The following is a 23,944-nucleotide window of genomic DNA, read 5'->3' as shown; positions in this document are numbered from 1 at the left end:
CTGATATCTTAGCATGGATACAATTAGATAGATTAATGTATCCGGAGAAGGCAATGGCACCCCACTCCAGTACTCTTGCCTGGAAAGTCCCATGGACGGAGGAGCCTGGTGGCTGCTGTCTGTGGGGTTGCTAAGAGTCGGACACGACTGAGCGACTTCACTTTCACTTTTCACTTTCATGCACTGGAGAAGGAAATGGCAACCCACTCCAGTGTTCTTGCCTGGAGAATCCCAGGAACGGGGGAACCTGATGGGCTGTGGTCTATGGGGTCGCACAGAGTCGGACACGACTGAAGCGACTTAGCAGCAGCAGCAGCAGCAGATTAATGTATAACCCGTAAGAGTGTCCTTCTCCCCTGTCCTCTTAGATCTACATCCTGTCTGCATCATCCTGTCAGTTGTTTTCTCATTTCATTATGAAAAATTACTCTATTGATTTATGTCCTTTTTTGTTAATTCACTAGCTTTTTTGCAGGCATCATCTCTTCTCTGTGAATTTGACATTAAGAATCTCTCTCTGACTTTCTTGTACAAGATGTACATCTATTTAATCATCTTGTACAAGATGTACATCTATTTAATCTCTTGTGATTAGTACATAGATGTCATTAATGCTATTTTCCGAATGTTTATCATATTTTATGGCTATAAATTTAAAAAAAGGTGATGAAAAAGGATGCTCCGGGAAAATAGCAAAAGAAAGCTAGGAAATAGTATTATTAATAGTATTAGAAATAATAGACTTTAAGGCTTGCCTGGATTGATTTCAGGAAGTAAATCTAAGTTTGATTCTAGGAATTATATAACCTTAATCTTCAGCTTTTAAATTAAAATTCCTGGGAATCTAATAATGAACTATTGGTGGTAAAATAAATAAATAATAGACTTTAAGAAAATGATTAGAATTGTATGGGAAAAGAGGGTACTCAAAACTCAGTGTCATATACATAACATTCTTTGACAATGGTAGAATAAATTAGAAACTCCTTAACAAAACAGTAGCCACGTGCCACCTCACATGGATACTTCTAAATAATTCATTGGTGAGGTTGAAATTATAATGGAAATTATGAAATATTTAAACCTGAGTGACAATGAAGGGACCACATGTTAAAGCTGCATCTAAGGCAGTCTGATTTATAACCTTAAATGAATATATTATAAAATAGAGATTGAAAGTTAATGAGATAAGCATTATAGTCAAAAAATTTAAAAAGAAAAAATTAATGATAAAGTAGAAAGAGGAACAATCAAGGAAATTTTTAGGCCAGAGTCACTTATTAATATAAATGTTAAAATCATGAACAAAAAGCAGCAAACCATACCCAATAATATATAAACAAAAAGGGTTATGACCAAACAGTTTATTTTGGGAATACTATTAATAGGATTCTAATTTTGTAATTAATTAAGATAATTTAACATTAACTAATTAAAAAGGGAAATTACATGACCATCTGAATAAATGGAAAAGAAGCAGTGAATAAAATGAAACATGTATTCAAGATCAGTGCCAGCTAGGAATAGGAAGAGAACATTCTTAACCCAATAAGGAGTATATACTAAAATGTTCCAGTGTGCTTAACAGCGAAATAGTAGAAGCATCTACTTTAGAATCAGCAATGAGACAAAGGTGCTTGATTTTTCTGTTTTTGTTTTTTTGAACTGTAGTGCAGTTGATTCACAATATTATGTTAGTTTCAGATGTACACTGTAGTGATTCAGTATTTTTGCAGATTGTATTCCATTATAGGTTATTTCAAGATAATGGCTGTAATATTCTGTGCTCTGTACTGTATCTTTGTTGCTTGTGTATTTTATACACAGTAGTTTGTGTCTGTTAATCCCATACCCCTAATTTGTCTTTCCTCCATTCTCCTCCTTGATAACCACAAGTTTTCTATATTGGTGAGTCTGTTTCTGTTTTACATATACATTTATTTGAAATATTTTTAGATTCCACATGTAAGCAATGTCATACAGTATTTGTCTTTCTCTGTCTGACTTATTTCTCTAAGCATAACCCTGAGTCCATCCACTTTGCTGCAAATGGTAGTATTTTGTTCTTTTTTATGGCTGAGTAATATTTCATTCTATATGTATATGCATATATATATATACATCTATATGTATATATATATTGTGTGTGTTTATACACACACACACACATTGTCCACATCTTCTTAATCCAGCTGTCTGTTGACTGCACTTGAGTTGCTTCCATGTCTTGGCTGTTGTAGATAATGCTGCTGTGAATATTTATGTATCGTTTCAAATTAGTATTTCTGTGTTTTTTTTTTTTTCTGGATATATACCTTGGAGTGGAATTGCTGTATTGTATAGTAGTTCTGTTTTTAGTTTTTTGAGGAGCCTCCATAACCTCCTTACTGTTTTCCATAGTGGCTGCACCAATTTATATTTTCATCAGCAGTGTACAAAGGTTTCTTTTTCTGTGCATCCTCTCCAGCATTTGTTATTTGCAGACTTTTTTGACGATAGCCATTTTGACAAGTGTGAGGTGCTATCTCATTGTGGGTTAGATTTGCATTTCTCTAATGATTAGCAACACTGAGTATCTTTTCATGTGCATGTTAGCCATCTGTCTTGTTTGGGAAAAAAATCTGTTCAAGTCTTCTTTGATTGGCTTGTTTTTTTGAGTTGTATATAGAGTTGTATAATCTGTTTGTATATTTTGGGTATTAACCCCTTGTTGGTTGCATGATTTGCAAATGCTTTATCCCATTCTGTAGGTTGTCTTTTAGTTTTGTTGGCGATTTCCTTTGCTGTGCAAAAGCTTTTAATTAGGTCCCATATGGGTTTTTGGCATTTATTTATTTTGCTTTGGGAAAGTGATTCAAGAAAATACTGCTATGATTTGTTTCAAAGAGTATTCAGCCTGTGTTCTCTTCTAGGAGTTTTATGGTTTTCAGTCTTATGTTGAGGTCTTTAAACCATTTTGATTTTATTTTATTTTTTATATGCTGTGAGGGAACGTTATAATCTCACTGCTTTACATGTGACTGTCTGCTGTCCAGTTTTCTCAGCATCACTTCTTGAAGAGACTGTCTTTTCTCCATTGTGTATTCTTGCGTTCTTTGTCATTGAGTAACTGACCACAGGTTTGTGTGTCTATTTCTGGCTGTCTCTTCTGTTCCATTGGTTAATGATTCTGTTCTTATGCCAATACCTTCTGTTTTGATTACTGTGGCTATATAGTATAGTCTGAAGTGTGGGAGGTTTATACCTCCAGCTTTTTTTCTTTTTTCTCAAGATTGCTGTTGCAGTTCTGGCTTGTTGTGGTTCCATGTGAATTTTAGGATTATTTCTTCTAGTTCTTAAAAATATCATGGATATTTTGGTAGAGATTGCTACTTCTTTATATATGGTATTCTGGAGGTCCTTGGGAATGCAATAAGATAGAAAAGATGTAAGCTTTGGGAAGATGAATCAAAATTAGTGTTTGCAGATGATGTTTCTGTAACTATACTAGAAGTCCTGGCAAACACAAGAATAAGAAACAAAAGAAATCAAAGAAAAAGGATGGAAGTGAAGAATAAACATTATTGATATTTGCAGATGATATGATTTTCTACTTTTAAAAAATCCACAAAAATTTACATAAATACTGTTTAAATGTCTCGCCTTTGGGAAAGGTTTTGGATTTGAAATCAATATACAGAAAATAGTGTTCTTCTATGCAACCCACAATTTTAAAAAAGGGATTCTAATAGTAACACAAATTCTAAGTTACATAAGAATATATTTTACAAATAAATATATTCCTTTGATGGAAAAAAAAGTAAACATCATTGAAAGACTAAAGGAAGATCTGAACAGCTATCTCATCTTTCTGCTTATTAGACTCAGTATTATCTGCATGTTTGCTTTCCTTAAATTAATCTATAAATACATGTAATTTCAGTCAAAAATCTTAATCAGGCTTAACAAAGAAGTTGACAAGATGATTCTAAAAGTCATTTAAAATGGTAAAGAGGCAAGAAGAATTTGAAGAATAAGGGGTTGGGGGACTTGCCTTTCCAGATGTTAAAGCTTTTTAAATAAAACTATGGTAAATTAAAGTAAGTATGGTATTGGTATAAGGGGAAATAAATAGATCAGTGGCATGGAAGAGAAAGCTTAGGAATATTTACATCTATGTAAATTTAGTGTATAACAGCATTACAAACCAGACAGTATCACTCAGTAAATGAAGTTGGATCAACTGGCTGCCCATATGGAGAAAATAAAATTGTTCCCTAACTCATGCTATACACAGAAATTAAAGGTATAAAATGAAATTTTATACTCATAAGAATGTATAGAAGAATGTCTCTATGATATCAGGATAAAGGAAGATGTCTTAAAAAGCAAACAATGATAGAAATGATTGTTAGATTTGACAACATTCAAATTTTAAAACCTTTCAACAGCAATAACAAAAGACTCTACAGTCAGAGAGAAGCTCGCCTTGGACAGCAGAGAAAATATTTACAGTGCATACAGTTGACAGAGGTTTAATAGACAAAAAAGAAAACCCAAAGAACACATACAAATCAGTAGAAAAGTCAAAAGAATGCCCAAAAAGAAAATGTCAAAGGATACACTCAATTCACGTAAAAGAAATAAGAATAGCAATAAAAGTGACTTGATGCTTATTCTCAGTGATTGTCAGATTCTGAATTAAAAGTTCAGTAAGATAGTATTTTGATCAGATTGCCAAGGTCTTATAAAGTCTGATTTTATCTAGTGTTGGCCAGCAATTGGGGATATAGGAACTTTTTTCTCCAGTGCTGGTGAGGGTATTAATTGGGACAACTGCTTAGGGGAGCAGTTTTATGGTCTGAGAGCTTCCCTGGTGTCTCAGATGGTGTGGGAGAACCAGGTTGGATCCCTGGATCAGGAAGATCCCCTGGGGAAGGGAATGGCTACCCACTGTAGTGTTCCTGCCTGGAGAATTCCATGGACAGGATCCTAGAGAGCTACGTATAGTCCATGGGATCTCAAAGAGTTGGACACAACTGAGCAACTAACACTTTGTAATCTTTAGTAAGATTGAAGATGTGTCTGATTCTACATAAAAATGGAACTGTCTGCCATTTCAGAGTGTTTGCTTAATATTCTCTTGCAGAAATGTTAGCAGGAAACATATACAGTGATGATTATTGTTGCATTATTGGGATAGGAAAAATTAAAAGTAACCTAAATGTTCTACACAGGGAAATTAGACATTGTGGTATACTTATATAATAGGATACTATATAACAGATAACAGTTACATGCATATTCTCAACATGGATAGCGTTTGTGTGTATATGTATTCATATGTACATACACATATATTTCTGTTCTTGACATGAAAAGTATGTATTTATTTACTCAATATGAACAAACCTCAAAATAGTATTGAGTGAAGAAAGGAAAGCAAATTGTTCACCACCCTATTGCTTTCACCAGAAAACTCAATAAATGCTTATTGAATCACTGAATGATGTTGATGCATCATTTCTTTTTTATGCAGCAGTGGCCTTGATGAGCACGCTGGACCTCCAGCTTTCCTGCTTCCCTCTGTGTTGTTGACTTTTCTCTCTCCTCTCTGAACTATGTGCTCATGTGCTCTTACAGTGCAGAGATATATCTTATTCCTATTTATATCCCCTGGCTGTTAATTGCTCCTGGCCCAGAATAGGGATTTAGTAAGTATGTTGAATTAATGAATATTGCTTATTATACCTATGCCCTATTAAGAATGAACTTTGGCTCAGGAGTTGGAAGACCTGAATTCTCCTGTCTTTTAGTTGTCAGACCTTAGGCAATATTTTTTTTTAATATACTCTGAGTCTTGGTTTTCTAATTTCTAAAGAAGAGTAATACCTGTTCTGCCCAAATCTGAGAGATCATATTTATGTGTTATATTCATCTGAGATCATATAATGTGAGAATGTGAAAACGATACACGAATGTAAGACTTGAATATTTCAGCAGTGAGGGAAAATGTGCAGTTGTAGAGTCGCAGTGGGAGTAGCTGTGCTGTATATTCTTAGCACAGTCAACATTCCTTTTAGGAGCCATGTGAGCAATCTGTGTCCCAGAGGAGTCATCATTTCTTTTTTATTTTCTTTGGAGCCAGTTTACCATTCTACTTTTCTCTTTTCGACGAAGGGAGATTGGCCCTGAAATAGCCAGCGTTCTGTTTTTTTCCCAAGACATGAGAGCAAAACTATCTTCCTGTCTTTGGTACCAGAACTATGATTATGTCTGAAATATGTTTGTGGATACAGAAGAAAAGAGAAGAGATGAAGTCAGGAAACTCAACTGATTTCATAACTCCATCTCCCATTACCTTCTGGAACCTGGATAGTGTGACCTGGAGCAGCAGGCACCATGGTGAGCCCAAATCCTGGCAGAACCTGAAAGGTTGATCATCTGAAACCTTCAGAAGAAAAATCATGGAAAGTCTTTGAAAGATATATATGTTTATTATGTTGGCACAATGAGTCATAAAAGCAGGGATGAAGTAAAAACTTCGAAATTTTGATGAGTGAGCATAACAAAGAACTTTGCTTAATGATATTATTTCATATATGGATTAGAAAAGGGAATTTTGCTTTACCAGATATAAAGATAAATAGTATAAACCCAGATTAGGGGAGAGGAAGGATGTTTGGTGGAAGATAGCTTGGGGAAATTGGTAAACCTCAAACTGCCCAAGTATAGAATTTGATGAGAGATGAGAGGTAGGCGTGGAGCAAATCACTGAGGGAGGGTCTTTGGGCTAGGCCATGATAGACTGACCATATCCCCTAAAGAAGGACACTCCTCTAAGAATAAAAGGGGGTTCTATTCATCATTATACTAGGATAACAGGAATAAAAAAATAGCTCCAATGCTTTGGCCACTTGGTGTGAAGAGCCGACTCATTGGAAAAGACCCTGATGCTGGGAAAGATTGAGGGGGGAAGAGAAGCGGGCAACAGAGAATGGGGTTGTTGGATGGGCATCACTGACTCGATGGACATGAGTTTGAGCAAACTCCAGGAGATAGTGAAGGATAGGTGGGGAAGCCTGGCGTGCTGTAGTCATGGGGACTCAAAGAGTCAGACATGACTTAGCAACTGAACAACAACAAACAACAATAGGAATAATCTGAAACTGTCTCAGATAAACCGGATCATACAGCACCTTATTTCAATGTAAAGAAGAGCTACTGATACGATTACAAGGAGTGGGAGGTTAAAATAAATTTTAGGCAGGAGACTTGGACAAGTCTGAATAATAATCTTGGTTGGAACAGAAAGAGAGAGGTGGGCCATTTGCTAGATGAGGATGTATAATGGAGAAAGATTGTTGGTATTGTTTTTGTTGTTAAAGAGTGTAAAGTCTTCTCATATGTAAATGAAGTTGAGAAGGAGCCAGTAGAAAGGAAGAGGAGCTGAAGATTAGAGTCAGAGACCTGAGGAAAGGTAATAGGCACTTTTTCAATTACGACAAGTGAAAAGAAGCAAGACTGGGTATGGATGCAGATGAATCTTCAGGTAGGAGGGCATAATAGATGTAGAGTTCCTACCTTATGACTTTTTAGGTTATTGAGGGTTCAAGGAAAGTAGAGAAGATTTTAAATAGCTACAGTGGACAATGGAAGAGAGACCAATCACAAGACAAGGATGCCCCCTACTCTCCTTGTGTTCAACATTGCCTACCACTCTAGGGTCAATCTGAAACCAGGCAGTCCTAGCCAATGAATAAAACAAGAAAAATAAATATAAAGTCTGAGGATTGGAGTAGAAGAAATAAAATTGTTATTATTCATGGCAGCTTTAATTGAACATATAGAGAATCCAAAAGAATCTGCAGATAAACTAAAGAATTGAAAAGTGAATTTAGCAAGGTTATGACTATGCCAAAGCCTTTGACTGTGTAGATCACAATAAACTGTGGAAAATTCTGAAAGAGATGGGACTACCAGACCACCTGATCTGCCTCTTGAGAAATTTGTATGCAGGTCAGGAAGCAACAGTTAGAACTGGACATGGAACAACATACTGGTTCCAAATAGGAAAAGGAGTTCGTCAAGGCTGTATATTGTCACCCTGTTTATTTAACTTATGTGCAGAGTACATCATGAGAAATGCTGGACTGGAAGAAACACAAGCTGGAATCAAGATTGCCGGGAGAAATCTCAATAACCTCAGATAGGCAGATGACAGCACCCTTATGGTAGAAAGTGAAGAGGAATTCAAAAGCCTCTTGATGAAAGTGAAAGTGGAGAGTGAAAAAGTTGGCTTAAAGCTCAACATTCAGAAAACAAAGATCATGGCATCCGGTCCTATCAGTTCATGGGAAATAGATTGGGAAACAGTGGAAACGGTGTCAGACTTTATTTTTCTGGGCTCCAAAATCACTATAGATGGTGACTGTAGCCATGAAATTAAAAGACACTTACTCCTTGGAAGGAAAGTTATGACCAACCTAGACAGCATATTCAAAAGCAGAGACATTACTTTGCCAACAAAGGTTCGTCTAGTCAAGGCTATGGTTTTTCCTGTGGTCATGTATGGATGTGAGAGTTGGACTGTGAAGAAGGCTGAGTGCTGAAGAATTGATGCTTTTGAACTGTGGTATTGGAGAAGACTCTTGAGAGTCCCTTGGACTGCAAGGAGATCCAACCAGTCCATTCTGAAGGCGATCAGCCCTGGGATTTCTTTGGAAGGAATGATGCTAAAGCTGAAAGTCCAGTACTTTGGCCACCTCCTGTGAAGAGTTGACTCATTGGAAAAGACTCTGATGCTGGGAGGGATTGGGGGCAGGAGGAGAAGGGGACAACAGAGGATGAGATGGCTGGATGGCATCACTGACTCAATGGACGTGAGTCTGAGTGAACTCTGGGAGTTGGTGCTGGACAGGGAGGCCTGGCGTGCTGCGATTCATGGGGTCGCAAAGAGTCGGACACGACTGAGCGACTGATCTGATCTGAGGAGATCCAAGGACACTATACAAAAATAAACTATTTTAATATATCAACAACTTGTAATTAGAAAATAAATTTTTAAAAACAAGAACATTTACCATAGCATCAAAACATTAATTACTTAGGAATAAATATTAACAATAGGCTGATAAGACCTTTACTCAGAAAACTACACTGAAGTTATATGTATACCCATGGCTGACTCATGTTGATATATGGCAGAAACCAACACAACATTGTAAAGAAGTTGTCTTCTATTTAAAAATAAATATTAAAAAAAGACCTAAATAAATGGCAGTCCCAGTTTGTTCCCAATCAGTATCCTAATAAGTGAGTATGTGTGTGTAAAACTTGTTCAACTGCTGACTGTAAAGCTTATAAAGGGCCAAGAATATTCACTTTTGATTCCTGTCTTAGTCAACGAAGAGACCCCAGTAGATACAGCAGCTTCTCTCACCTGCCATTCTAGGGAGAACTGGCTATGACCATGGTCGTGATGTTGATTTACAGTTAGTTTATAAAGGCCAAAAGACAAATGTTGGGGGACTTATTCCACTTGATTATTGTTGTTGTTCAGGTGCCAAGTCACGTCCGACTCTTCACGGCCCCACGTACTGTAGCATGCCAGGCTTCCCTGTCCCTCACCATCTTGTAGAATTTGCCCAAGTTCATGTCCATTGAATTGGTGATGCTATCCAACCATCTCCTGCTCTGTCGCCCTCTTCTTCTGCCTTCAGTCTTTCCCAGCATCAGGGTCTTTTCCAGTGAGTCAGCTGTTCGCATCACTTGAAACCCAAATGTAGAGACTTCCGGATGATAACATGGGAGAATACTTTCATGGCGTTAGGACTGGTAAAGATTTCTTAAAGAAGATACAGAAAGCACAACCATAGATGTAAAACCAATACATTTTACTATGTTAAGGTTAACTCTTCATGAAAAGACATCATTGCTGCTGCTGCTGCTAAGTCGTCTCAGTCGTGTCCGACTCTGTGCGACCCCACAGACGGCAGCCCACCAGGCTCCTCCGTCCCTGGGATTCTCCAGGCAAGAGCACTGGAATGGGTTGCCATTTCCTTCTCCAGTGCATGAAAGTGAAAAGTGAAAGTGAAGTCGCTCAGTCGTGTCTGACTCTTAGCGACCCCATGGACCACAGCCCACCAGGCTCCCCCGTCCATGGGATTTTCCTGGCAAGAGTACTGGAGTGGGTTGCCATTGCCTTCTCCAAAGACATCATTATGAGAGTATAAAGGCTGGCAAAAGGGTGGGAGAATATATTTCCCTAATTCATAACTAATGAAAGATTCATGTCCAGGATATATTTTAAAAAAACCTCCTACAAATAATTAGAAAATGATAGTCTAGTCTATTCAATAGACAAGAAACTTGAACTATTTCACAAAAGTCTCGCCAAATGGTCACGAACATAAAAAGATACTGAACTTTGTTGTTTTCAGGGAAATATAATTAGGACCACTATGAGCTACTAGTACTCACCTGCCAGAATGACTAACGTAAAAAAGTGTTAGTGAAGATGTAGAACAATCGAAACTTCCATACACCATAGTTTGGAGTATTTTTGGCTCAGTGAGTACGTCAAGGGTATATCTTGTCACCCTGCTTATTTAACTTATATGCAGAGTACATCATGAGAAATGCCAGACTAGATGAAGCACAAGCTGGAATCAAGATTGCTGGGAAAAATGTCAATAATCTCACATATGCAGATGATACCACCTTTATGGCAGAAAGCGAAGAAGAACTAAAGAGGCTCTTGATGAAAGTGAAAGAGGAGAGTAAAAATGTTGGCTTAAAACTCAACATTCAGAAAACGAAGATCATGGCATCTGGTCCCATCACTTCATGGCAAATAGATGGGGAAACAATGAAAACAGTGACAGACTTTATTTTTTGGGCTCCAAAATCAGTACAGATGGTGACTGCAGCCATGAAATTAAAAGACACTTGCTCTTTGGAAGAAAAGCTATGACCAACCTAGACAGCGTATTAAAGAGCTGAGACATTACTTTGTTGAAAAAGGTCTGTCTAGTCAAAGCTATGGTTTCTCCAGTAGTTATGTATGAATGTGAGAGTTGGACTATAAAAAAAGTTGAACACCGAAGGATTAATGCTTTTAAACTGTGGTGTTGAAGAAGACTCTTGAGAGTCCCTTGGGCTGCAAGGAATTCCAACCAGTCAGTCCTAAAGGAAATCAGTCCTGAATATTCATTGGAAGGACTGTTGCTGAAGCTGAAACTCGAATGCTTTGGCCACCTAATCAGGTCATCTGAAAAGACCCTGATGCTGAGAAAGATTGAAAGCAGGAAGAGAAGGGGATGACAGAGGATGAAATGGTTGGATGGCATCACCGACTCAATGGACATGAATTTGAGCAAGCTCCAGGAGTTGGTGATGGACAGGGAAGCCTGGCGTGCTGTAGTCTTGGGGTTGCAAAGAGTTGGACACGACTGAGCAACTGAAGTGAACTGAGAACTGTTTGACAGTGTCTATTAAAATTGGAGTGTGCATACCATAAGACTTAGCAAATTCATTCCTACACTGTATCTACTAGAAATATAAACATATGTATATATATATAACACAAAAGATATGAATGACAATGTCATAGCAGCATGATTCTAATAACCTAAGACTGGAAAACAACATGAATGTCCATCTGCAATGAAATTGATAAATTGTGGATATTCCTACAAAAGAATACTATATATAGCAATAGAAATGAACAAACTATTGCTACATGTAGCCTCTTGGATGAATTTCACAAACATGTTGAGTGAAAGAAGCCAGACACAAAGGAAAATATGTGATATGAGTCCATTTGTATGAAGACGGACAAAACTACTTTTAATGTTAGAAGTAGGGATACTGTTTGACTTTGGGATGGAGGACAAGGGTAATGATTAGGAAAGGATACAAGGAGAGTGTTTCTTTATTGAGCTTGTACAGTTAAGACTTGTGTATATGTTTGTTGTTCAGTCGCTAAGTTGTGTCTGGCTCTTTGCCATCCCATGGACTATGGCACACCAGGCTTCCCTGTCCTTCACGATCTCCCAGAGTTTGTTCATATTCATGTCCAGGGAAGCATGCCAGGCTTCCTTTGTGGCTTAGTTGGTAAAGAATCTGCCTGCACTGAAGGAGACCTGGCTTCGATCTCTGGGTTGGGAAGATCCCCTGGAGAAGGGAAAGGCCACCCACTCCAGTATTCTGGCCCCTGGAGAATTCCATGGACTGCATAGTCCATGGGGTTGCAAAGAGTTAGACACTGCTGAGCGACTTTCATTTTCATGTCCGTTCAGTTGATCGTGCTATCTAACCATCTCATCCTCTGCCTCCCTCTTTTCCTCCTGCCCTCAATCTTTCCCAGCATCTAGGTCATTTCCAGTGAGTCAGCTCTTCATATCAGGTGGCCAAAGTATTGGAGCTTCAGCTCCAGCATCAATCCTTCCAATGAATATTCAGAGTAGATTTCCTTTAGAATCAACTGGTTTGGTCTTCTTGCAGTCCAACGGACTCTCAAGAGTCTTCTCCAGCACCATGATTCATCAGTTCTTCGGTGCTCAGCCTTCTTTATGGTCCAACTCTCACATCTGTACATGACTGCTTACCTTTCAGTATAACGTTATTTTCAAGTGATGTATGTAAAATGCTTATCATAGTGGCTGGTTTATTACTGCCAGTTCACTAACTGACAGTGTTAACTTTTTTACTATGGTTCAGTTCTCTGTAATGACTAGGTCAAGGAAAATGCTGTCCAGTAGAATTTACTGCAATTATTAAAAGTTCTGTATCTACAGTGTCTAGTCCCATAGCCTCTAGTCACATGGGGCTATTGAGTATTTGAAATATGACCGAAGAACTTATTTAAAGTTTTACTTAATTTTACTCAATTATAATTAAAATTTAAATACCTTTATGTGACTAATAGCTATCGTATTGGATATGGTAAGATATCCAGGTCTAAGGAATTGCCATGGGAATGAGTCAATGAAGGAGAATGACAATGAAGTTTATTTTAGTTGAATAATCAAGAAACTGAGAGGCCAGAGTGTCAGATGAATTGTGCATCTGTACACTGAAGAATGCTCAGGGCAATGGCAAGACTGGGTTGGCATTGGAGGTGGTTAGGTAGGTTCCAGAGTCTTCAAAGAAGCATTTGGATAGAGGAGGGGAAAAGTGTAATGGACCAAGAAAGAATGCTCTTTCCCCTATGGGTTGCCAAAGATACTTGGATAGAAATGTTTCTGAAGCACAACTTAAGTAATTAAGAGTCCTTGAAAGAACACGTTTTAAAAAGGAAGTGGTTAGGAGCAGTAGCAGTGCTTCAGAGCGGTGTTCTATGACAAAACTCTAATGTAGTAAAGAGGTATTGAAGAGCTGTGAGAGTAAAACTTGGTGCAGAGGTGGGAAGGGAAGCTAATTGCCAGGAGTAGGTGAAAGGTTAAGGTGTGGGCAGTTTTCAAAAAGCTCCTCCTGGTGAAAGCTGTAAGAAAGGAGGTGGTTGCTAGTGGGAGTGTGGGGTTTTGCTTTTGTTTAGCAAATGGTAGGAATTGAACTTGAGGAAGGACATGAAAAAGTGAAATTGCTTGGTGTTTTCTTTCAGTGCATAGAAGAAATCTTGAGGCTGAGTACCTACAGGGTCTCTGTGAGGTGAGGAAGAAGTGGCTGTAGAAATGTTGATTGGGCCAGATTTTGAACCATCTTGAATGGCATTATGAAGAATTGTTGGCTTTATCTCATAGTTTATGGAGAGCCAAGGAAAGTTTTAAATATCTGAGGCTCCTATAAGAGCTTGTGCTTTATAAATACTATTCTGGCAATATCAAGGACTGTGGACTAAAGGTAGCCAGACTGAAGACAGATTGCTTCATCAAGCAAGAAGTGATGAAAACCTGAAATAGGGCAATAACAGTTCATAGAATGAAGAAGAGTTGGGAGAATTTGACATTATAGTTTGGAAGTGGAATGAGCACAACTTGTGGTGATGGAATAAGGGAGAATAAGTGTTAGAACCTAGAGGTTTCTGAGTTGACTAGTTAACTGATGAATTTATATGAAGGGGCTAAAAAGAAAGAACCCAAGTTTGGGATGGTGGTCAGTTATTATATCTCAACAGTTGAGATATAATTCACCCATTTAAAGTAGACATTTCAGTGTTTTTGGTGCAACTACCATTACAATTTCAATTTTAGAATTTTTTTTTTGTCACCCTATAATGAAACTCACACTTATTAGCAATTACTCCTCATTTTACCCCACCTCCTTCTCCTACCTCCCAGCCCTGGGCAACCACTAACCTATTCTTGGTCTCTATGAATTTGCCTGTTTTTTCATATAAATGGAATCATACAGTATGTCCTTTGTGACAAGCTTCTTATTCAGCGTGTTTTCAAAGTTCATCCAAGTAGAGGTCTCTTTTTGCCTTGTTTTATGTATATTCATCTCTTTACATGTTTTGGCTCCTCTACTGGAGGCACTGTTGTTATGTATTCTAAGCCTGTATCTATTAACAGTATATATGCTGTATTTAGTTATGACTTAGCAGATATTTGCTGCATCATAAAGTTAGAAGGTTAACTCCACTAACCATGAAATTAACCTGAATGAGTTGCTCCCACACATGCTTACCCACCAAGATGTGTCTTTTTTTGCTGTCATAGAATAAGTAGGTACCATGCCAAATGGTTCTGGTTCTGCCATTAACTCTGTATGACTTGGGTAAGTCATTATATTCTGGATACACTTTCTGTATCTGAAAAGAGTTATAAAAATCCCTAGTCTATATAGTACAGAGGAATAGCTAAGGTAATGCAGGTTGATGGGATTTGGATAGAATTGGGGTTCATCCAGACAGTCTCTGAGAAGAAATGAACACAGGTTTCCTCTCCTATCTAAAACACGAGTATTCTTACGAAACTTTTTGTAAGGCAAAATGGCGAAAGCAGAAAAGCAATACCTTAGGATGCTGCTTCCTAACATATACACAGAACAAATAGAGATAAAGCCCAGATGCTCATCGATACAGTTCAAAGCTGACAACTTGATGCTGAGATGCCAAGTGTAGCTCCTGAGCGGGGAGCTTGGCGGTTCTACTCTTACTGTTTGTGGTGTGCGCTGCCTCTGTAATGGCTCAGGGCAAAACAAATGCTGAATGCTATTTTTGCTTTTCACCTATTTTCTGGAAAATTTCCAGATTTATTTTGGTAAGTGAAAACAGGTACAGCCTTACAGTGGGGTTACATACAGTAAACCTATTGTAAGTCAAAAATGGATTTAATTCACCTAATGTACTGAATACCATGGCTTAGGCTCACCTGCCTTAAACATGTTCAGAACACTTATGTGAGCCTATAGTTGGGCAAAATCATCTCACACAAAGCCTGTTTTATAATATAGTATTGAATAGCCCCAGTATTCTTGCCTGGAGAATCCCATGGACAGAGGAGCCTGGCGGGCTACAGCTCATGGAGTTGCAGAGTCGAACGTGACCAACACACACACACATTGAATAGCTCATGTAATTTATTGAATACCGTACTAAAAACCAGAATGGTTAATTGGATACAGGAATGATTGTCACTGTTTGTTGTGCACCCTTGTGATCACATGGCTGACTGGGAGCTGCTGCCCAGCATCATGGGAGAGTATCACCATGGGAGAGTATTGCTCGCTTGGGGAAAGACCCAAATTCAAAATTCAGAGTATGCTTTCTGCTGAGTATTTATGGCTTTCATACTTGTAAAGTTGAAAAGTTCTAAGTCAAACTATCATAAGTTGGGACGAGCTATACTAATGTAGGTCTTGTGTAAAAGTAAAGTGGCATGGGTGACCTGTAAATATTGGACTCTATTACCTGAAACTCCTGGGATAGGAGTATCCTTTTTTCACAAGATTTGGAATTTTGGCCCCTTAAGTCCTTTCAGTCCCATTTTACCAGGTCCTGGTTTTGTCAGTGGTAAACTGCTTCTTAGTCACCAACGTGGGGCGTTGTACTTGTGTCATGTTCTCTAGCTATTCTGTTTGGAATACTTAAGACCCTTATTTCTTAAGGACACTGACCAGTAGGCTCCCTGTTTTTCATAGCTTTATATTGTTTTAATATGGCTGCATATAGTTGAATACAAAAAAAAGATAAAGTTTAAAACCCACTCTATCCACCTTCCTGAAACAAGCAACTTATAACTGCAGGCCTACCTTACCCCTCTCGTTTGGAGAATTGTTCATGCTTTTATTTAAAAAAACATATACTGAGTGTGTACTTGAATGCCATGTCTCAAAATAAATTAGTCCTTAGATCTCATAGCAATTCAATGGGAGAAGGCAGACATAGATGATCACAGTATGATATGGAAGTACAGTAGCAGCACACACCTGGAAGAAGCCACTGGGACAGGGTTTTGAAGCAATTGTCACCTGGTGTTTCTTTACTAATAAATATAACACAAAAGCAGCCTAATGAAAAGCACTAGTGTTCTTTAAGCCTCAGAATAACTGAGGTGACTCCCATTTTAGAGAGCAATCAAAAACTCAGAAAGGGTCAATGGCTGGGTTTTAAATAGGTTCTAGACTTAGATTCTGTGTTTATCCCCTCGTCCTCACCATATCCATGCCCCTAAGCAAGAGTAGAAAGTACCCTTGCAGACTCCAACAGAGCTCTGCCACCCCCCTCTGTAAGCAAAGCTGGAGTCTCAGGTTCCCTTTTCTGTGTCTAGCCTGCTTCCAGTGTCGTCGGTGCATTGAGCATTCCAGGGCTGTAGCAGTAGCGAATATTGCTGATGTCATTGTTTGCCTTATTGGGATTTTGCTCTTTGTTTCACAGGGAGCTGTGATTGGTATAGACGATGAGGACGACAGCACCTTCACAATAACTGTTGATCAGAAAACCTTCCATTTCCAGGGTGAGCTGAAAGAAGAGATTTTTTTCTCTTCACAGTCCCAACTGCTTCTTTCCTTCTCCTTTGGGTTGTTTGCTGGATGACTAGAATGGTTTTTACAACTGATCCTGTATGAACGAGTACACAGGACCGTTCTGGATGAAGTGGTACTGCAGGTTAGGCAGGGATTTAATCGTATCTGCAGCGGATACAGATCTCTTTGAAACATCTGTGGATCTGGCTGCAGTTGGAGATTAAAAATTTAAACGATAAAAATCAGTGAAGGGAGAGAGTAATGGGCTGCTGCTGCTGCTGCTGCTGCTGTTGCTCCTGGCTTGTGTTTACAGAAGGTTGCTGATCTTCTTTATCGAGGAGTATGGCTCTCCTTCTGCATGAAGAGTCTAAAGACTGATTGTGAAGGTTGCAGTGTTTTTCCCTGTAAAACTCAAAATATAAATTAAATTGAAGCTAGTGGCAGCCTTTGGCTTAAGGTTTTGCTTTGCTTCAAGAACTACAAGTTTGCATTCATTTCATCTGCATTCTGTGTCTTGTCTGCCAGCCATCATTTCTCTGCTATTATCCTTTTTATAGTTAATAACACCAAATGCCATCTGCCACTGCTATGTTTCGGCATTGCATGCTCTGGTTCACCGGTAGAAAGGGTAAGGTACTGGATGATCATTCTCATTTCATCTTGCTTTGAAAACTCTAAACCAGCAAATAAAAGTCAGTTTTAATGATCCTGTCATAATGTACTCTCATCTGTTAGGAGTGTCTATTAGCTTTGATACTAATGTTTTTGCTATTTTTGTCTATTGAGAGTAACCTCTATTTTATATTTAAAGCAGTCCAAGAAACTTAGAAATTGAGAATATTTGCACTTTTTCTGAACTACAAGTGACAGTGCACTGTGATAGATGGTAGGTATACCAGGATAAAAAAAAATAGTAAATCAGTTTATTGTTTAAAAATGTTTTGGTTATGAAGTCTAACAGTGACCAGATATGTGAGATGTTCAGACAGCTATTGTCCTTCTGTATTAGGATAGTATATTGCAGTAATTTTTCTTCATTGTCTTGTTGGCACATAGAAATGAAAGATGCAGCTTATATATAATAAAAACAAGCCAATGTACTCACTTGTGATATCTCTAATGCTTTTAGGAAAAAGCATTCTTAGAGTATTTATTATGTTTGGTCATATTCTTTACTCAGAACTGCTTTTAACTAATACTCTCTTGAAATTTTCTACTACATTTAATTTCATAAAACATTTAAAATCTTAGTTTAAGAAAGTCCGTGGCCTTTATTTTTAGGTTAAATATGTAATGCTGCTTATCAGTGAAACCAGATAATACCCACACTGTGGAACTCTTTACTTGAATGAACTTGAATACTTCAACGTATTTTAAGTAGTAGCTGCTAGATACAGGTAAAGACTGCAGTATGAAATTCCTCTGCAGTTACTAAGAAGACATCTTCTTTGGACTTCAGAAGCTGTATTGTTTGCCTGTTTAAAGGAGAGGAGACTCAGGCCTCTAGAGTAAAGGCACCTCTCCCTTCTCTAATTTAAATTATTTATGTTAAACTGATCTTCCCTTTAACACTTCTGTATTTATGTTGTTTGCTTGTAAAACAAGTGATTCCTTTAATGAATCATTTAAATGACAAGGATAAATGTTATATGTATTTTTTAAATGGATACTTAGTTCTGAGACTGTTGGATTCATTAGTTTATTTTCTACTGTAATAGTTTTGGAAGTCTCAGACAACATGAGATTATTTGGTTTTTGTAAAGAACTCTAATATTCTTTATATTCTTGGACATAATAAGAATTATTTTGCCTTCATAGGTCCTTGCTCATAAGTTTGCTGAAAAATTGATGAAATTTTCCATGTCTAAGGTCTTATATTCTTGATTAGAATTGAAAGCAAGTTAAGATGGATATACATTAGCATGTGTGTAAATGTGTTGACTTTTTAAAGTTTAATATAACAGAATTTTTTGAAGCAAGTGAAAAGTATCAATTGAGACATCTATAAAACAAATTCTGCTTACTTTCAACTCTTAAAGGGAAAGCTAGAATTTGTTTAGATCCACTAATTTGTTCAACATCTATTTTAGATATTATTTTAAGTTCTGGGGATACAGTAGTGAACAAAATATAAAATTCCTCCCCTCTGTAGCATCTAATCTGGTAGATGAGAAAGCCAATAAATAAGATAAATTGGTAAAATATAAGGAAATAAGACAGTGCCAAGTCCTGGCAAGAAAAAAAAAAAATGCAGGAAAGAAGAAAATGAAATAGAAGTGTGTGTATATTTGTAGGGGGTGGCTTAAAATTTTAGATGGCTAGGGAGACTCATTGGGATGATGCCTTTCGGTGAAAGACCTGAAGGAAGTGAGGGAACAAGCTTATATGGCTTTGTTGGGGATGATGGTGAAGAGTAAATCACTCCAGGCAAAGGAAACAGTAAGTGCAAAAGGGTGTGCCTGCCGTATTTGAAGACCTGCAAGGAGGCCCGCTCTGGTTGGAGTGCGGATAATCATGGGGAGGGTAGTGTGAGATGATGTCTAAGAGGTAACATTGTATGAGGCCTTACATGGCACAGTAAAGACATTGAATTTTACTGAGATAAGCCATTATAGATGATTTTAAGCAGAGGAGTGACATGATGTGATTTTTGAACAGTTATCACTCTGGGCACTGTTTTGAGAATAAAATGCAAGAGGCAGGAACAGAGCAGAGAAACTAATTAGGAGGCTAGAGTAATCCAGAAGAGAGATGATGGCGGCTCCCACGTGGTAGCAGTGGGAATAGAGAGGTAGTGAGAGATGGTTGAATTGTGCATGTGTATTTAATCAACTCTATTGAGGTATAATTAATATGCAATAAAATGTATACTCTATAAAATTCAGTGAATATTGACAAATTTACTTACTCATATAGCTGCTACCATAGTCAAGATCTGGAACATTTCTGTCATCCAGAAGATTCTTTTATTCTTTTGTCAGTCTACACTCCAGCCCCTGGCTCCAGACAGCAACTGATCTACTTTCTATCGCTAAAGATTAGATTTTTCTTTTGGAGAGGTTCACACAAATAGAATCTTTCAGTATGTACTCTTTTTTGTCTGGCTTTATTTTAGCTCAGTATGTTTTTAATGCTTGTCCATCTTGTTGCATGTATTGGTAGTTCCTTTTATATTGCTAAGTAGTAGTTTCTTGTTAGGTATTATATTTTTTTGAAGGTCGTACTGTAGCATGTGAAAAAAAGACAGTAGGAAGACAGGATGACACCATATTTTTGACTTGAGCCAGACGGGTGTTGCCATTAACTGAAGTGGGGAACCAGTTGGGGGTGGCGGACAGGTGGGCATCGAGAGCTTAGCCTTGGACATTCTTATAATAAAGCTCTAGATGCCTATCAAATGTCCAAATGGAGATGTCAGGTAGGCAATTGAAGTGTGGCGTTTAGGAGAAAAGTTCAGGCTTTAAATAAATAATAAATTTGGGAGTCATTGGCATATAGATGGTATTTAAGCTGTGAGAATTTGGGAGGAAGTATGGAGAGAAAAGAGAAGAGGTCCAAGTAATGAACTCTGGAACACTCTAACATTTATTTAGAAGCACAGAGGAGAAGTGGAACTAGCAAAAGAGATCGAAAAGAATCAACCAAAAAAGAGGAAGGAAACCAGTTGAATGTGGTACCCAGAAAACCAAGATAGGAAGTGTTTCTTGGAGGTGAGAGGCATCAGCAACTGTGTCAAATGCTCCTGATTGAGAAGGTTGAGGGCTGAGAAATGATCACAAGATTTAACAATTAAGTCTATTGATAACCTTGAGAAGAGCAATTTAAAATTAAGAGTACAGACAGTGCTTTTAAGTTCTGCTATAAAGGGAGGGTGAGAAATACAATAGTAGCTGGGAGAGGGAAATAAGTTTTTTTAAAGATAAGAGCAATAATGACATGCCATTCTTATGCTGTTGGTAGTGACTCAGTAGAGAGGGAAAAGTCGATGACACAAGAGAGAAAAGGGAAAATTATTAGATCGGTGTCTTTGAGACAGCAAGACAGGATGACACCTAATACACAGGGAGGGCATTGCATTTGGCTCAGAGCATAGACAATTCATCCATAGTAACAAGAAAGTCAAGTGTATAGTATATATGTAGACAGAATGTTATCCATCATCTTCATTTCCACTGTGGTTTGACTCTAGTTGACCTACAGGTCCTGTATCCTGAAACATATTTTGTTAATCATAAAGAGGACTGGTGCCATGAAGAGAACAAACTTTCCTGAAACAATAGATAATTTTTCATTATAATGATTCTCAGTTCTGGTAGCTTGATATTTCAGAGTAGCTACAATTTTAAAGAAATATCATAAAATTCTCAAAACAAAGTTAATTTAAATTAACTTTAGTTTTGAAAAACAAACAAACAAAACTCCTTTTCCCCTCTTTAGGTAATAATTGAAATTACAGTCCTTGCATGTTAGAGCTTTAAACAGATTTGAAACCTACAGCTTCATTATGTCATTTTTCAGAGATTAAAAAGAAAATGATTGCCAATTCATCTTTATAAACTGGCTCTTCTGATAAGAGCAAAAAATGATTCCTTTTTCTCTCAGTCAGCCAGAGTTGTTTGCATTTGGATTCTTAGCTAGACATTGTGTGGATAGCAGTTTTGGTATCCATTAGATTGGCTGTTGCGTTCAAACATTTAATGTATGAATAGTATGTGTAACTCCCTGTACTCAGAACTGTATACAGGTTAATAAGACATAAGCCAGGATGTTAGCGAGCTTGTGAAGAAGTAACTATAATGTAGTATGAAATATGCTCCAGTAGTAGAAATATGTATAGGACACTGAAATAATGGAGAGGCAAAAGAGACAGTCAGTACTTCACAAAGAGCAGAGTTTTTCTTGTTACCAAGTAATTCTTTTTAAAATAATAACAACTTAAAATTATTCTAGTTCTAAAAAATTTCAGGTTGTCTAGAATTATATAATATAAAAACTAGAAGTCCCTGTCCCCAAGCTCTGTCTCTCACCTCCCCTTCCTTGCCTCCTCTACCTGGTAGCGTTCTGAAGTCTGAAGAGAAGTTTACCAGGCGGAGGGGTGTTGTAGCATTTGCAAAGGTATGGAAATATGATGCTACCACATGTGTTCAAGAACTTTGAATGTTTGGTACCATTAGGACAATGGACAGGAGTTGAGGCAGAGGCCTACATCTAATATGAAAGGGTTTTATTTTTATCCTGAGGTCTGGTAGGAGCCAATGAAGCAGAGTTTTAAGCAGAGATTAGATAGAGTAAGACATGGTTCTCTAGATAAAGAGCCTTGATTTTTAAGGCCCTGAGTGGATTAAAGCCATTGGTAATGGGAAAGGAGAAGAGGAAAACCGACTTGAGACTTTTTTAGTAAGTAAATCTTTAGGAATTGTTGGTTGCTTGGGAAATGGGAGCTGAGAGAATGAGAGTAGTAAAGGTGTAAGAAGGATGTGGCTTACTATTTTGTTTGGATGTTATCAACATCTGAAGTAGAGAATCTAGAACAGAGATGGTGTGGGACTTCTTAAATTTGAGGTGTCTTTGGGACATACAGGTGTTGATGGTGATGCCAGTTGGGTCTAAGTCTGGGCTTCCTGGGTGGTGCAGTGGTAAAGAATCTGTTGGCCAGTGCAGGAGACACAGGAGACATAGGTTCCGTCCCTGGGTTGGAAAGATCCTGTGGAGAAGGAAATGGCAACTCGCTCCAGTATTCTTGCCTGGAAAAGTCCATGAACAGAGGAGCCTAGTTGGCTACAGTCTTTGGGGTCACAAAGAGTCAGACACAACTGAACATGCATGCCTTCCTTCCTGGGCTGAAGATGGAGATTAGTGGTTATCAACATATTACTGGAAGGTAGAATTATTAATAGAATTTAGAAAATTGAATGCTTCAGGGCTAGGCAGATATGTAAAGGAGTGAAGAGTGAAGCTGACTGAAAACTAGCGATTTGGAGAGCTTTTGCCCTGTTTGAAGGGGTAGCTGGTACTTAATTCCAGACAGTTGTAGACTTTTGGTAATGCTTGTCCAATGTTTTCAAGAGAAAACTGTCCAGTTTTTCAAGAGAAGCCAGAAATCCAGATTTTTTTTGTATGTGCAAGAGTTTGAATATGTGCATATTAAATCTTCCAGTTTTAAAAAACAATTACGTAGACCAATGCAATGCATCTATGAGCTAGCTAAAACCTAAATATTTTAGTCTGTGGTTAAAACTATGGTAGTGGTGGTTATGAACCTTCTGGCAGATGTGAATGAGAAGAGAGCCTCCAAACCTGGCAGTATACTAGGGTGGGACCATCAACAGGCTCAAAGAAATGATCAGAGAGGTTGAGGTGAAAGCTACTAGCTTCAACCATATGAAAGTACATACTGTTTTTATCATTCAAAAGTAGTTACATATTGGCAGTTCATATGTGACAACTTAATAAAAGACTAAATAGACCATAATTCGTACTAATTAGATATCCAGTTATTTGAATTTTACCTTCAAAAATTATATTTATTTAATGCTTTTATATACGTATATAATGATTTATAATGTTACTGATAGTGTATTGGAATAATGGTAATGATAGCTACATTTATCAAAGGTTTATTTTATACTATTCAGAGTTTTACGTAGTTTAACCCTTTCAGTTTTTATGACCTTATGAAGTAGGTACTATTATTTTTATTTTATGGGTAAGGAAACTGGGGGCCACGTACATGTAGGTAACATTAGGCAGAAATGGAATTTGAACACCAACAGTTGTGCTCTAGAGGCATTCTCTTAGATGCTACAAAAAAGTTACAGAAATTTGTCAACTAGTTTATAATTAACTTTTATAATTTTATCTAGAAAGGAATTGGTGTAAAATATAAGGAACTTCAAATTACAGTGCTGCTGCTGCTGCTAAGTCACTTCAGTCGTGTCCGACTCTGTGTGACCCCATAGACGGCAGCCCACCAGGCTCCCCCATCCAGGGGATTCTCCAGGCAAGAACACTGGAGTGGGTTGCCATTTCCTTCTCCAATGCATGAAAGGGAAAA

At 37.8% G+C, this 23,944-nt stretch overlaps 1 protein-coding gene across 6 annotated transcripts in view; it reads left to right on the top strand.

Annotated features, from left to right (window-relative positions):
• The window catches only part of OSBPL9 (oxysterol binding protein like 9), a 164,281-nt gene that overhangs the window by 37,254 nt on the left and 103,083 nt on the right, over positions 1-23,944 (top strand). For all 6 annotated transcript variants that reach the window (XM_061411993.1, XM_061411994.1, XM_061411991.1 and 3 more), the window contains exon 3: positions 16,802-16,880. In XM_061411993.1, the coding sequence (XP_061267977.1) occupies positions 16,802-16,880 (79 nt within the window). The remainder of the gene's footprint in view (positions 1-16,801; positions 16,881-23,944) is intronic.

The sequence above is a fragment of the Bos javanicus genome, chromosome 3 (assembly GCF_032452875.1).
Source record: "Bos javanicus breed banteng chromosome 3, ARS-OSU_banteng_1.0, whole genome shotgun sequence".
Taxonomy (NCBI): domain Eukaryota; kingdom Metazoa; phylum Chordata; class Mammalia; order Artiodactyla; family Bovidae; genus Bos; species Bos javanicus.
The sequence above is the reverse complement of the archived record's forward strand: the minus strand, read 5'-3'. Positions and strand labels throughout refer to the sequence as shown.